Source organism: Giraffa tippelskirchi, chromosome 12 (assembly GCF_054371585.1).
Source record: "Giraffa tippelskirchi isolate mGirTip1 chromosome 12, T2T-mGirTip1v1.2.pri, whole genome shotgun sequence".
Classification (NCBI taxonomy): domain Eukaryota; kingdom Metazoa; phylum Chordata; class Mammalia; order Artiodactyla; family Giraffidae; genus Giraffa; species Giraffa tippelskirchi.
Genome location: NC_137286.1, coordinates 136,013,503 through 136,026,261, shown reverse-complemented (window position 1 = coordinate 136,026,261; position 12,759 = coordinate 136,013,503). Strand labels below are relative to the sequence as shown.

The window sequence follows — 12,759 nt, the reverse complement described above, 5'->3', positions numbered from 1 at the left end:
AGCTGGCAAAGTATTACAAATATTATTGCAAGTTATTTCAAAACTATAAATGCCTCATAGGAAAAAATCCATTAAGAGACAATTCAAAAACAACAAATAGATGGTCAGTTCAGTTCAGTTGTTCAGTCGTGTCCGACTCTTTGTGACCTCATGGACTGCAGCACGCCAGGCCTCCCTGTCCATCACCAACTCCTGGAGTTAACTCAAACTCATGTCCATTGAGTCGGTATTGCCATCCCACCATCTTATCCTCTGTCATCCCCTTCTCCTCCTGCCTTCAATCTTTCGCAGCATCAGGGTCTTTTCAAATGAGTCCGTTCTTCACATCATGTGGCCAAAGTATTGGAGTGTCAGCTTCAGCACCAGTCCTTCCAAAGAATATTCAGGACTGATTTCCTTTAAGATGGACTGCTTGGATCTCCTTGCAGGCCAAGGGACTCTCAAGAGTCTTCTCCAACACCACAGTTCAAAAGCATCAATTCTTCTGCACTCAGCTTTCTTTATAGTCCAATTCTCACATCCATACACGACTACTGAAAAAACCATAGCTTTGACCAGATGGACCTTTGTTAAATGCAGAGTTCCAAGAATATCAAGGAGAGGTAAGAAAGCCTTCCTCAGTGATCAATGCAAAAAAATAGAGAAAAACAATAAAATGGGAAAGACTACAGATCTCTTCAAGAAAATTAGAGATACCAAGGGAACATTTCATGCAAAGATGGGCACAATAAAGGACAGAAATGGTATGGAGCTAACAGAAGCAGAAGATATTAAGAAGAGGTGGCAAGAATACACAGAAGTACTATACAGAAAAGATCTTCGCGACCCAGATAATCACGATGGTGTGATCACTCACCTAGAACCAGACATCCTGGAATGTGAAGTCAAGTGGGCCTTAGGAAGCATCACTAAGAACAAAGCTAGTGGAGGTGATGGAATTCCAGTTGAGCTATTTCAAATCCTAAAAGATGATGCTGTGAAAGTGCTGCACTCACTATGTCAGCACATTTTGAAAACTCAGCAGTGGCCACAGGGCTGGAAAAGGTCAGTTTTCATTCCAGTCCCAAAGAAAAGCAATGCCAAAAATAGATGGTCAGTAGACACAAAAAGTTCCATCTCTCTAAGTCAAATAAATTCAAACTGGTTGATATTATTTTTAACTTTAGATCAAGAAAAAAAATGTAATTCAGGAACTCAAAGTTGACAATGAAATAAGCACACAAACAGTTATTAGGAGGGAAAATTCCAAACCCTATGGAAAACATGTGGCCTTTCACCAGTTATCCTAGTTCTGGGAATATAGATAAAGGAACAATGTACCAAAAGCATCGCCATGGATACACATCACATCATAATCAGAAATAAACTGTGTTAAACAAAAATGAAAGAATGCACAAATTACAGTACCATGTTTCAAAGACTATTTAATGCCCATAAATAAATGTAAACCACAGAAAATTAAGAAAGATTCAGGATTCAAAACGGTCTAGTTTTATAGTAAAGAATGTGGTTGTGTGCAGGTGTGCATAAAGATTTCTAGGGGAAAGACTAAGAAACAATGAAAATATTGGCAAGTATATTTGGCTAATAGAAAGAAATCCTTAGCCCTTTCTTCTGCTATAGTTTTAAATTTCTTACAGAAATAGAAAAATACTTATTCTTTTCTAAAGTTTATAACCACCACTAGCCATAATGTATGACTCCTCTTAGACCTTAAGTCCAAACTGAACTGTGAAAACAGTAAAACCCCAATGAGGCTGAAATGGAGTAGGACCCTACGGGCCTTCCCCCCGAGGTCCTCCAATGGCCTTTTGTCTATAGGAAAACTTTAGCCAAAGGATAAGTTTAATCAGAGAAGTGAGAAAACAAAGGAAAAGTAGAAGCAAAGGAAAACAGTCAAACAGGACAAAACAACGATAGTTAAGTTAGTAAGCAAATTCAAGGACCCTTAGTTCCTCCTATTGGGAACCATGTCCTGTGAGCTGTCTTGTAGATACTGAAATCCCCACCAGGTGGAAGAAGTTAACCATACTATGACCAGACTGTAGCTCTGATATAAGCGGCCACAATTTTGAGAACTGCCTCAAGGAAATGGGAACAAATCAACCCTGGACCTGAAGATTAACTGTACATAAAACAATCAAGATGATACTAGTCAGACCACCAGTGACCAATTTCAAGATGTCTATCAGAGCTGACTGCTGTTTCTCCATGGAGCCCCACCATTGGCCTATAAAAGTTCTTGCCCACTGATTGTCGGGGAACAGGGGTAGGGAGTGAGACTTTGGACTGGCATCTGCCCTCCCCGATACCCCTGTGACAGCATCCAAAATAAAGCAAACTTTCCTTTCCACCAACTTTGCTTCTTTATTGGCTTTTGAGAGGTGAGCAGCCAGACCCCACTTTCTGTTTCAAGGTCATTTTTATAAAAGTCAGTAAGCTAATTACTGGCATCATTTACAAGTTTCGAAAGCAGATGAAATTTGGGAAGAAAGCAAATACCCAAAGAACAGATGAAAAAACAGTTTTTCTCTATGAGTCTGGGCGGCACTTCCTAGCTGGACTCATTTTCACTTTCCCGGGTCAGCAAGTGAGGTGCACAAGGAAATCACTAAGCTACCTCAGACGTCACATACAGATGGCAACAACTAACTTCACAAAGTCTGGACCCTTTTTGAAAGTTAGCACTAAAGGAGCAATGCCAACGGCAGGAGTGGCTTAAAGCAGAAGCCAGCCTCCACCTTCCATCAGAAATCTCCTGGAACTTGTTTAACCCCATCCCACAGGGCTCTTAACTTTAAAGAATTGGTCTAGAAGGAGTGCGGGGGTATCTGCATTTCTAACAAGCTCCCAGGTGATGAGGATGCTGCAGGTCTGAGAGCCAGACTCTGAGAACAGCCGCCCTAGAGCTTGATTACAGAGATGTTTCATGAGCATCATCTCCAACAGCAAGAACTTAAAGAACTTCCCTTGAGAGACTCCTGCCAACAAGACCAAAGGTGTGTTTGGAATCACCTTCTCCCTGCATTTAAGAACAAGTGTCCCAATAGAAGAAGCTCAGTACAGCAGTAACATACAGGATAACACAGGCTTGGGAGACGATAGCCTGTTTTGAGATCCAACTTCACCACTTACTAGCTGTGTGATGCGGGCAATTTACTCGGCCTCTCTGCTTCAGTGCCTTCAGGTGTGAGATGCGAGGTGCTACTAGCTCCTTCCCCTCCAGAAGGAAAACTGGAAATGGGTGTCTACCAAAATCAATAAGAAATCCTCAACTTCCCATTTCTATTCATATGCATTATTGAAAATCCACAAATAAAACACGGCCTAGAGAGTTCCTTGCCCTGCCTTAAGGAGATGTCTGGCTACTTTGTTGTTATTTACATTATTCACACCCATATTCCTCCTTGGCCTCTTTTTCCTTAAGGGCCAACAAATGTAACTATACACACAAATCACCATGATCAAAAAAGCAAAGGAGAGATCCCTGGGAGATCCTGCAAGCTGTCCTGTGATAAAAGGAAATAGAATTTTGGAAAGATGAATGGGTTAGGGTCCAGTAACAAAAGATCTAATCATCTCTCACCCAAGTGTGATTAAAGTCCACCTAGTTAGTAGTTCCAGCTATTGGATGGATGACTTTAGTTAAAAGTTTCACCTTTCCAAGCCATTATCCACCTGTATGCTTCCTCCCAGCTTAGGGACCTGTCAGTTTCAGGACCACAGGACTCCTGGGCAGCACCACCTGCATTAAGAGTGTGTGTGTGTGAAGTCATTTAAATCGTGTCCGACCCTTTGCGACCCCATGGATTGTAGCCCGCCAGGCTCCTCTGTCCCTGGGATACTCCAGCCAAGAATACTTGAGTGGGTTGCTGTGCCCTACTCTAGGGGATCTTCCTGACCCAGGGATCGAAACCGCATCCCTTATGTCTCCTGCATTGGCAGGAGGGTTCTTTGCCACTAGTGCCACCAGGGAAGCCCCACCTGTATCAAGACCAGGCACCACTTCTCTAAAGGCTGGGCATACAGATAAGACCCCACCGGCTTCAGGGACCCCATGCCCCAAAGATGGAAGTGAAATATTCACAATAGAGAAAGAGGCTGGTCAAATATTAATACAATTCAGGACTGTTAAAACTTAACACTGAAGTAACAATGCCAGTGGAAGGAGTGGCTTAAGGCAGAAGCCAGCCTCAACTTTCCACCAGAATCACCTGGACACAGTCCTGGCTGTGTGTCCCAGGCAAGAGCAAAATGTGTTCAACAACAGTGTTCTATTCCATTAAATATAAAATTGTATGTGTGTGAGTTATCTGTGTGAAATTTGCCACAACTAGGTTCCAGGACATACAGTGAGAGCCACAAAGGGAGGGCGGGAGACATGGTCATGGACATAGACAAGGACAAGGGGTCACGGTGGAGTTGGACCGCAGCTGTCATCTAAGGAATTTGGGAAAAGGTGGGGACATTGTTGGAAGATGGCAACCGCGCAGCGCACTAACTGGATACAGGAAGCTGTTCACAGGCTGCTTGTTTAGGGGAGAAAAAAGGGGCAGCTTTAGTTGAGAACTGAGAATTCCTGACCGATTTGGGGGAAGCCGGCTAAGGGTGGGTTGGGGAGGGGGTCTAGTCCATTTGAGACCCCACAGACCGCAAGAAGCCGATCTCACCCCGACATCTGTCCCATCAAAGGCGCCGGCGGCGGGGGTGTCACAGCCCGGGAGGGGGGCACTCACCAGACAAACGCGCGCGAGCGGAGGTTCGCGTCCTGCAGCGGGGTGGGCTTCTCCTCCGCGGACAGCGGCTGCCTCTTGCCAGGAACCGGGACACGCTGCTCCTGGAGGCGCCGGCGGGGATGCTGGAGACCCGGCCGCCTCGCCGGTCCGCTCGGCGAGAGCCCGAGAACCGCCTGCTTCTGGGAGAGGAGCGCCGGCTGCCCGCCCGGTGGTCAGCTAAACCGCCTCTCAGGGGTCGTCTCGGGGGCGTCTGCTCAACACCCGCGCTGCCACGGCTGCTGGAAGCCCAGGCGGGGCGTGGCTGAGGGAAGAAGGGACGGCCGGGCGGAATCTGCCCAGAGCCACGGGGAGATGTGAGAGCTGGAGCCAGAGCAGTTGATGGAGGCGGGTAAGCGAAACGCTCAGCAAGCAGGTCCTGCACCTGGCTGCAAACTCGACTGAAGAGCTCGCTCTGAGCCCAGCCCTCTGCTGCTCTGAACCGCCCCCTAGCTTCAGGGAAGACCCAGAGAAAGCTGCCAAAGGCATTAACAGCCCGCCCTCTGGGCACTCTGTCCTCATCAGGACCAAACAAGGGGAAGTGGGAGGTCCCCGACTGTAACCAAGCAAGACCCTGTGGGACTTTGCTGGAACGGACCCCCCACCCCAACCTGCCACCACCACCACCACCCCCCACCAATACCAATATGCCTGCCCTCTGCCTGCCTCTTGTTTGTAGAAAAGCTTTAGTCTCCCAGACCTCCCCTGAGTCATAAGAGGCAGGCTCAAAAATAATCAATTGAAAGAATGTGAACCTGTAGTAATGAAACAAATTTAAACAGCAGGTTGACTCTATTACAATCACATAACCTTTAGTTCCTCTCCAAGGGCATAGTTTCTGGCTTACATTCCTGAGTTGTTGGGCACATTCTAAAACTTCTACCAGGTGGAAGAAGTTACCTCTAAGATGACCACAGCGCAGGTAGCCCCCAGACCACCTGGAGCTTAAGGACTGATGCTGACAACTCCTGTGACACCACTGTGTTACCTCATAATCAACCAAGCAGAGAAGAGTGCACGAGCTGAGCGCTGTACTGTGGACTAAGAATGTCGCCTCCTGCATCAGTGACCCAAGGACATCGCGGCCATCAAGCCATCGACCATTACAGCCATCAGCCTAGTATGTGCCCTGAGGGAGTTCCGGATGGAGAAAAAGAGTACACTGGCCCTGGACACTTATGGTGCATATGAAAGGAAAAATTTCAATAAGCCCCGACTCTTCCCAGAGATAGGAAAGCGATAGGGAATTCCCTGGTTGTCCAGTGGTTAAGGATCTGCACTTTCACTGCCATAGGTATGGCTTCAACCCCTGGGTGGGAACTAAGATCCCACAAGACTCTCAGTATGGTCAAAAAAAAAAAAAAACAAAAACTGTTAGTTCATTAACTTGAGATGTCTATGTATGCGTACTAAGTCGCTTTAGCTGTGTCTGACTCTTTTCAACCCCATGGACTGTAGCCCACCAGGCCCCTCTGTCCATGGGATTCTCCAGGCAAGTATACTGGAGTGGGTTGCCGTGCTCTTCTCCAGACAGGATCCCAACCCAGGGATCGAACCCAAGTCTTATGTATATCCCACACTGGCAAGCATGTTCTTTACTACTAGCACCAGATGTCTGGTTTTCTTTAACTAACAGGGCTTCCCTAGTAGATCAGCTGGTAAAGAATCTGCCTGCAATGCAGGAGAACCTGGTTCGATTCCTGGGTCAGGAAGTTGCCCTGGAAAGGGAGAAGTTACCCACTCCAGTATTCTTGGGCTTCCCTGGTGGCTCAGACGGTAAGAAACTGCCTGCAGTGTGGGAGACCTGGGTTCGATCTCTGGGTTGGGAAGACCCCCTGGAGGAAGGCATGACAGCTCCAGTATTCTTGTCTGGAGAATCCCACGGACAGAGGAGCCTGGCGGGCTACAATCCATGAGGTCACAAAGAGTCGGACGTGACTGAGAGACTAAGCACAATTTTTTGATGCTCTGACTACCTGGTTTTTATTGCAAAATCCCCTATATATCCTGGTTCCTCCCTTATCTCTTGGGAACAGTCCCTTAGAGCTATCTCTGATCTATGGTGTTTATGTCCTCAGCAAGTTGGCTGAATAAAATATAATTCTCAGTTAGGATCCTGGACTGTCTTCCTTACCTCCCCTTTAAAAATTTCCCCCTGAAATCCATCTAGGAATTCAGGTCTTTTAAGCACAGGGCCCCTGTACTCCCTGCTTGACCCTCACAATAAAGCTTTCTCTGCTCAGAACTTGAACATTTCAGTTTATACAGCATCACTGTGCCTTGGGTACAGGAACTTGGGTTTGACAACACAACCTGTGGCCAACACAAAACAGAATTTAGCCCAGATTATAAAGACCTGCAAAGAGCTACAAAGACCTAAAGAAAGGCAACAGAAGTTTAGAGGAGCTCAAATGCTTTTGAAGGATGAATGAATGCTATCTGTGGGGACAGGCCTTTGGCATGTTGTGCTGTGTAGGGCACTACAGTGTCTGTTAGCTTTTTGCTGCCCTCTTAGACTGGGAAAGGGGAACATGGGGAGAGAGAGAGACTGCCTTATGATTTCCTTCGTCATGTGCTCAGAGCCTGGACAAATAACAGTGGCATATGTTACAGATCAACAGCCTACATAACTAGTCCTCACCTGATCTACAGTTCTCTTTGAATTTCCTTACACTTTCTAGCCCTGTAAATGCTCACCTACTAGTTCTGCTTCAAAGATGAAGAAACTGGTTGCTGAAGCTGGAAGTCTAGTGACTTCATTTGTCAGACCCAGGACTGTTCTCTCTAGTCCCCACAACTATCTCAGGACCATAATTGTTATTTAGTTTTTAAGTCATGTCCGACTCTTTTTCGACCCCCATGGACTGTAGCCCACAAGGCTCCTCTGTCCATAGGATTTCCCAGGCAAGAATACTGGAGTGGGTCACCATTTCCTTCTCTAGGGGATCTTCCTGACCCAGGGGTCAAACCTAAATCTCTTGCTTTGGCAGGCAGATTCTTTACCACTGAGCCACCAGGGAAGCCCAGAACTATAATTAGCTGTCTCCAAACTGCCAAATACACTCAGTCCCTGGAGGTTCTGCTGTATTTTTTTTTTCAAACTAAGATCTTTTGAAACCTCTTGTTATTCTTTTCTGAACATTATCTAATAAGGTATTTAAAAAACATATTGAAAAATCAGTGTTAAATAGTACAGAGAAGACTGGCTATGAAGCCAATCTAAATGCTTCAATTATTACCCAAGTTTCCCAGGTCTAGAACAGGAAATCCCCACTCTTCTTACATCCTACAGTGTTATGCTGAGCCTTAGAATTTGTAAATGCACTTTGTAAAAAACCTAAAACCTAAGGCAACATACAAATAAAAGGTTTGGATTTTTTTTTTTTCATTCATTGAATAGATATTTAGTGAATGCCGTCTAGGTGCACAACTGATAAGCAGGGCACAGAGCTTACAAACCTGGGGGAGATGTCCTAAGACCATTATCTGCACTTATTTACTGATCTTAAAAGGTTCAACACCGTAACTAAAAAGACATAACCAAGTTGAGGATGTGAAGAAACTGGAACCCTCATACATTACTTCAGGTCCCTGCCCTGGCCCTTCCAGATTCAGCTAAACCCTTTGACCTTTACATTCGAGAGAGAGGGGGAATCGCCTTGGGAAATTAGGTCAGGCTGGGGCTCCTTACTCCGGTGGTTGCTGATTTCTCTAAATAGATCAAATTGCTAAAGAATGGCCTCCATGCCCGTGGGCAGCTACTACAGCCCTGCTAAAGGAGACTGAAAAAGCTACTGTTTGGTCAGACAATCTCTATGTGGTCGTCACACCAGGTTCAGTTTTAGTAACTTCTAAGGGAATAGAATGTCTATCCCCCAAAGGTCGATTCAAGTTCAGGTTATGCTTTTAGATAACCTAGTGTTTACCATAAAAACCTGCCACACACTAAATCCTGCTACCCATAGAAAGAGGGTCCCTAGAGTCTGACTGTATAGAAACTGCAGACATGATCTATTCCAGTTGCCCGACCTAGGAAGTGAGTCTCTCCCAAATGCAGAAGAGGAATGGCTCCGAGTTTTATAAGAGAGGAAAAAGGCTGGTGGGATGCGCAGTGACCTCCTAGACCCAGACATACAGGAATGAAGCCTACTCCCCAGGGACTTCAGCTCAAAAGTCTGAGCTGACAGCCCTCACCTGAGCATTAGAACTCGGGACACGGAAGATCTTAAATGTTAACACAGATTCCAGGTGTGCATATGAATCCCACACACACGTGGAGCTATTTGGAAAGAAAAAGGTATGTTTACTGTAGAGAAGAATCAGGTAAAATATGGATTAAACATATTAGGACTCGTAGAAGAAGCTCAGCTTCTGGAAAAAGTGGCAGTGATTCAATGTAGGGGTCATCGAAAAGAGTACAGAGATAATAAAGGGAAACACCTGCCAAAAGAGTGGCCCTAGAATCAGTAACTTGGCAATCACCCCTCATAACGAAGAGGCTAGATCCAGCCAATTATTCCCCTGGATATACAAGCAAAGAATCAGACAAAGCCGAGAATTGGGGCTTCAGCATGTAACTGAGCAGGACCCTTCTGGGATAGACCTCCCTACTCCCCAGTCCATGTCCTCTGTGTGCTTCTTATTTGAAGGAAAACTTTAGTCTCCCAGGTCTCCCCTGAGTCATCAAAAGCTGACTTAAAAATTAATAATTGAAAGATCAACATGTAGCAACAACAGCAACAAAATTAAACAGTAGATCAGTCATACAACAGTCACAGACTCTTCAGTTCCTCCCTGAAGGACATAAAGTGTCTGATACACATCCCTGAGTTGTTTTGCAGATACTAAAACCCCATCAGATGGAAGAAATTAAGCATGATGACCGTGAGCAAGTGGTATACAGACCCAGCTGGGACCTGAGAATTGATGTTAACCCTTGTGACACCCCCTGTTACTTCACCATCAACCAGAGAATTGTGCACGAGCTAATCACATCCCCTGAAACTCCCTCACCTTGCTTTTAAAAACCCTTTCCTAAAATCCATTTGTGTTTTCCTGGTTTTTAAGCATTACTCCTTATTTGGCACCTGCAATAAAGGCTGCACTTTCTTTCGCCACCTGATGTCAGTAGATTGGCTTTACCGTGAGCTTGAACCAAGTTTGGTTCACTAACAGATGGCGATCTAGGAGGCCATGTGGGGCTAGTTACTGAACATGAGCCATAGTTCTTTCCCCAAACTTCAGCTTCTCAAACCATCAGGGGAGACTTATAAGAACTCATTATAGGAGGGAAGCTCTGTATAATCGGTTAGGTGAGTTCATGGTAACTCCAGACATGAAAAGTATAGCTAGTCTGATAGTTGAGACATGCCCAATTCTGCATAGTGAACACCCAGACCCCATTCAGACCAGAGGGACGCATCCTGGAGAAGACTGGCAGACTGACCCACTGTCATGCCAACAGCACAGGGCAACTTCAGGTGTCTCTAGGCGCTAGTGGACATTGTTCAGACTGGGAAGAAGGGTTCCCTACTAGAACTGATATGGCAGAGTGGCTAAAGTAAGAGAGAGAACCCCTAAGTTTGGGCTTCCAGGATCCTTATGAGGAGGAAAATTATAAATAACAGAAGAAAAAAAATGACAACTGACATGCTCCATTTATGGCAGGCCTTTCCCAAAGTGCAACGTGCATCTACATTACACATTAACCAGACCTCCTCAAAGCAGGAGGATGAAATCTGTGAGAAAAAGCTGGCCCCTTTCTTCAGAAGCCAGCACTGTAATAATTCTATGATTAATGCTTCTTTTTCATCTCATACAGGGATACAAAGGGTCACATGGATCAAAGGCTTGTCTGTACATGAGTAATTTTTAGAAAAAGATTAAAAAAAAACACTTGAACTATGGATATGATGCTAACCTGTCAACCTGGTACATAATTTGTCTCAAAAATGTATGAAAATGTATCTTTAATTCCTGATCAGTGAAGATGTTCTCACAGCTTTTAAGAACCTGTTTCCTGAGTTAGCTCCTTCATTTGGCTTGAATAAAATTCTCTCTTCTTTCTTAGTTTGATTACTGTTTGCTTTTTTGTCAACAGAAAGTGATAATGGCCCACCATTCCTGCCTCAAGTGACAAAAGGGATGACAAGTGCCTTGGACATAAAATGGACCTCACACTCAGCCTGGAGACCCTGCTCATCCAGGAAAGTAGAGAGATCAAACCAGACCTTAAAAGGAACTTAGTCAAGCTATGCCAGAAGACTCAAAAGAATTGATTAAATTACTCCCAATTCCCTTGCTCTGCATGTAATTTGCTCACAAGGATAAAGTCAAGTGTGTTTGAGCTCATCTATGGTAGACTCACTCCCCAAGCCTTAAAGAGGAGACATTTTATACCCTTTGAAATGAAACAACTCAAGTATGCCCTCCAGGTAGGAGAAACTATGGTAACCAGGTGAGGCTGCACCTACTAACCTGCCCTCCACTTCTTCCAGCCAGAGGACCAGGTGGATCTAAAAACCCAAAAACCAGCAGCCTGCAATACCAATCACTCCTGAGAAAAGCGGACCCCACCTGGTGATGCCAACTGCCATCAGCCAGAAGCTGCAGGAGGTCACTCCGTGGGGACGTCACACTCGACAGAAGGGGGCCCTGAGCACCAACCTATGAGGAGACAACCCGGAGCAGATGGATCCCCTTGACTACTTGTGTGAACATCTCTCTGACCTGAAGCTTTTCTTCCAGAAAACAGTGAAAGTGTGTCCCCAAAGAGCAAATGACCAATTGTAAGAATTGTTGCACTCAGGGAAGTTAGAGACCTTGGCCGAAGGAACCATATACAACAGGTAACAGCCACCCTTGCAGTGTTGGCCGATGAGACCTGCCTGGACTTCTAGTGTGACATGAGTCCACTGCTTCCCTGGCTGGGATGGTCCTGGGGACCAAGTTGCCCATGGTCACCCATTCGCTGCCTGGGGAGGGGTCTGTGCACCAGGTGGTATGTGGAGCTGTTTTCACGAGGATGCATGTAGCCTCACTGAAGGAGGCGTAGATGGACACTAGCCTGCAGACACCAGGCTGCCTGACCTGGGGAACGTGATGGGGCCACCCGAGCTCCCCTGGGTTTGTGCCTTTCCTGGGCCCCTCCATGACCCTGAGAATCTAGAAAACTCCCGACAGCGGTCTCACAGGGACAGAGCAATTAGGTCCGAGGCCCAGGGGCACCAGACACATCCACAGGTGGCGAGAAGTCTTGTTCCTCCCCAGAGCCTGATAACCCCACACTCAGCAGGAAGCAGCTGCAGGAGCGAGACTTGTGCCCTCAGCACCTTCAGGAAAAGGAGAAGGATTGGGACAGAAGAGGGACGTGTCACCACAAAGCCCGTCAACAGTTCCTGGGGAGAAAGCACAGAATCTGCTCATCAAATAGTCTAACCTTATTTCTTCTTCGTTGTGCTGAGTTGAGTTTCACTTGCTCACAGAGTGCCTCCTGCAGAGGCCTTGCACCCAGCCTTTCAGACCAGATGCCCTGATGCGAAATGGCCACACCTCAGCTCAGAGGGCCGTGCACAGAGATGCCGCTTCCAGCACTGTGATCTGGAGCTTCAAGCAGCACAGCTGAGCCCTCCTGTAAGAACCTCACCCCCTCCCAGGTGACAGGAATCGTATAAAAACAGCCCTGCTGGTTTGGGGGAGAGCATGTGCTCTAGACCAAACTCCTACCTCTCACGCTTTATTGGGAAAAAAGCTCTCTTCTCATTCTGAATCAAACTTCTCATTCTATGGGTGCAAGTGACTCCTGGCATAAGGACCCTTTTTGAGGTCTGACTCAGGAGTATAGGTGACAAAACAGGAAGAAATCACACCCTCTTATGTCCAATAACAGTAGAATTCTCCTAGAGACTTAGATAAGGGAGAAGCACTAGACTAGCCAAGAACATTGTTTGATTCTTAAATTCAAGTGTGGTCTGCATTGTTCCCTTGA

At 46.1% G+C, this 12,759-nt stretch overlaps 1 protein-coding gene and 1 long non-coding RNA gene across 2 annotated transcripts in view; one reads left to right on the top strand and one right to left on the bottom strand.

The window, feature by feature from the left end:
- The window catches only part of LOC145528654 (uncharacterized), a 66,087-nt gene extending 60,322 nt beyond the window's left edge, over positions 1–5,765 (bottom strand). The window contains exons 1-3 of the mRNA XM_081547301.1: positions 5,761–5,765; positions 5,620–5,710; positions 4,737–5,067 (exon numbers count right to left, since the gene is read on the bottom strand). Coding sequence (XP_081403427.1) covers positions 4,737–5,067; positions 5,620–5,710; positions 5,761–5,765 — 427 coding nt within the window. The remainder of the gene's footprint in view (positions 1–4,736; positions 5,068–5,619; positions 5,711–5,760) is intronic.
- Positions 5,766–5,805: 40 nt separating this feature from the next.
- LOC145530201 (uncharacterized) lies at positions 5,806–12,540 on the top strand. The gene is made up of 3 exons (XR_014071542.1): positions 5,806–5,953; positions 10,873–10,982; positions 11,270–12,540. It is a non-coding gene; the product is annotated as an uncharacterized LOC145530201 (long non-coding RNA).
- Positions 12,541–12,759: the final 219 nt, after the last annotated feature.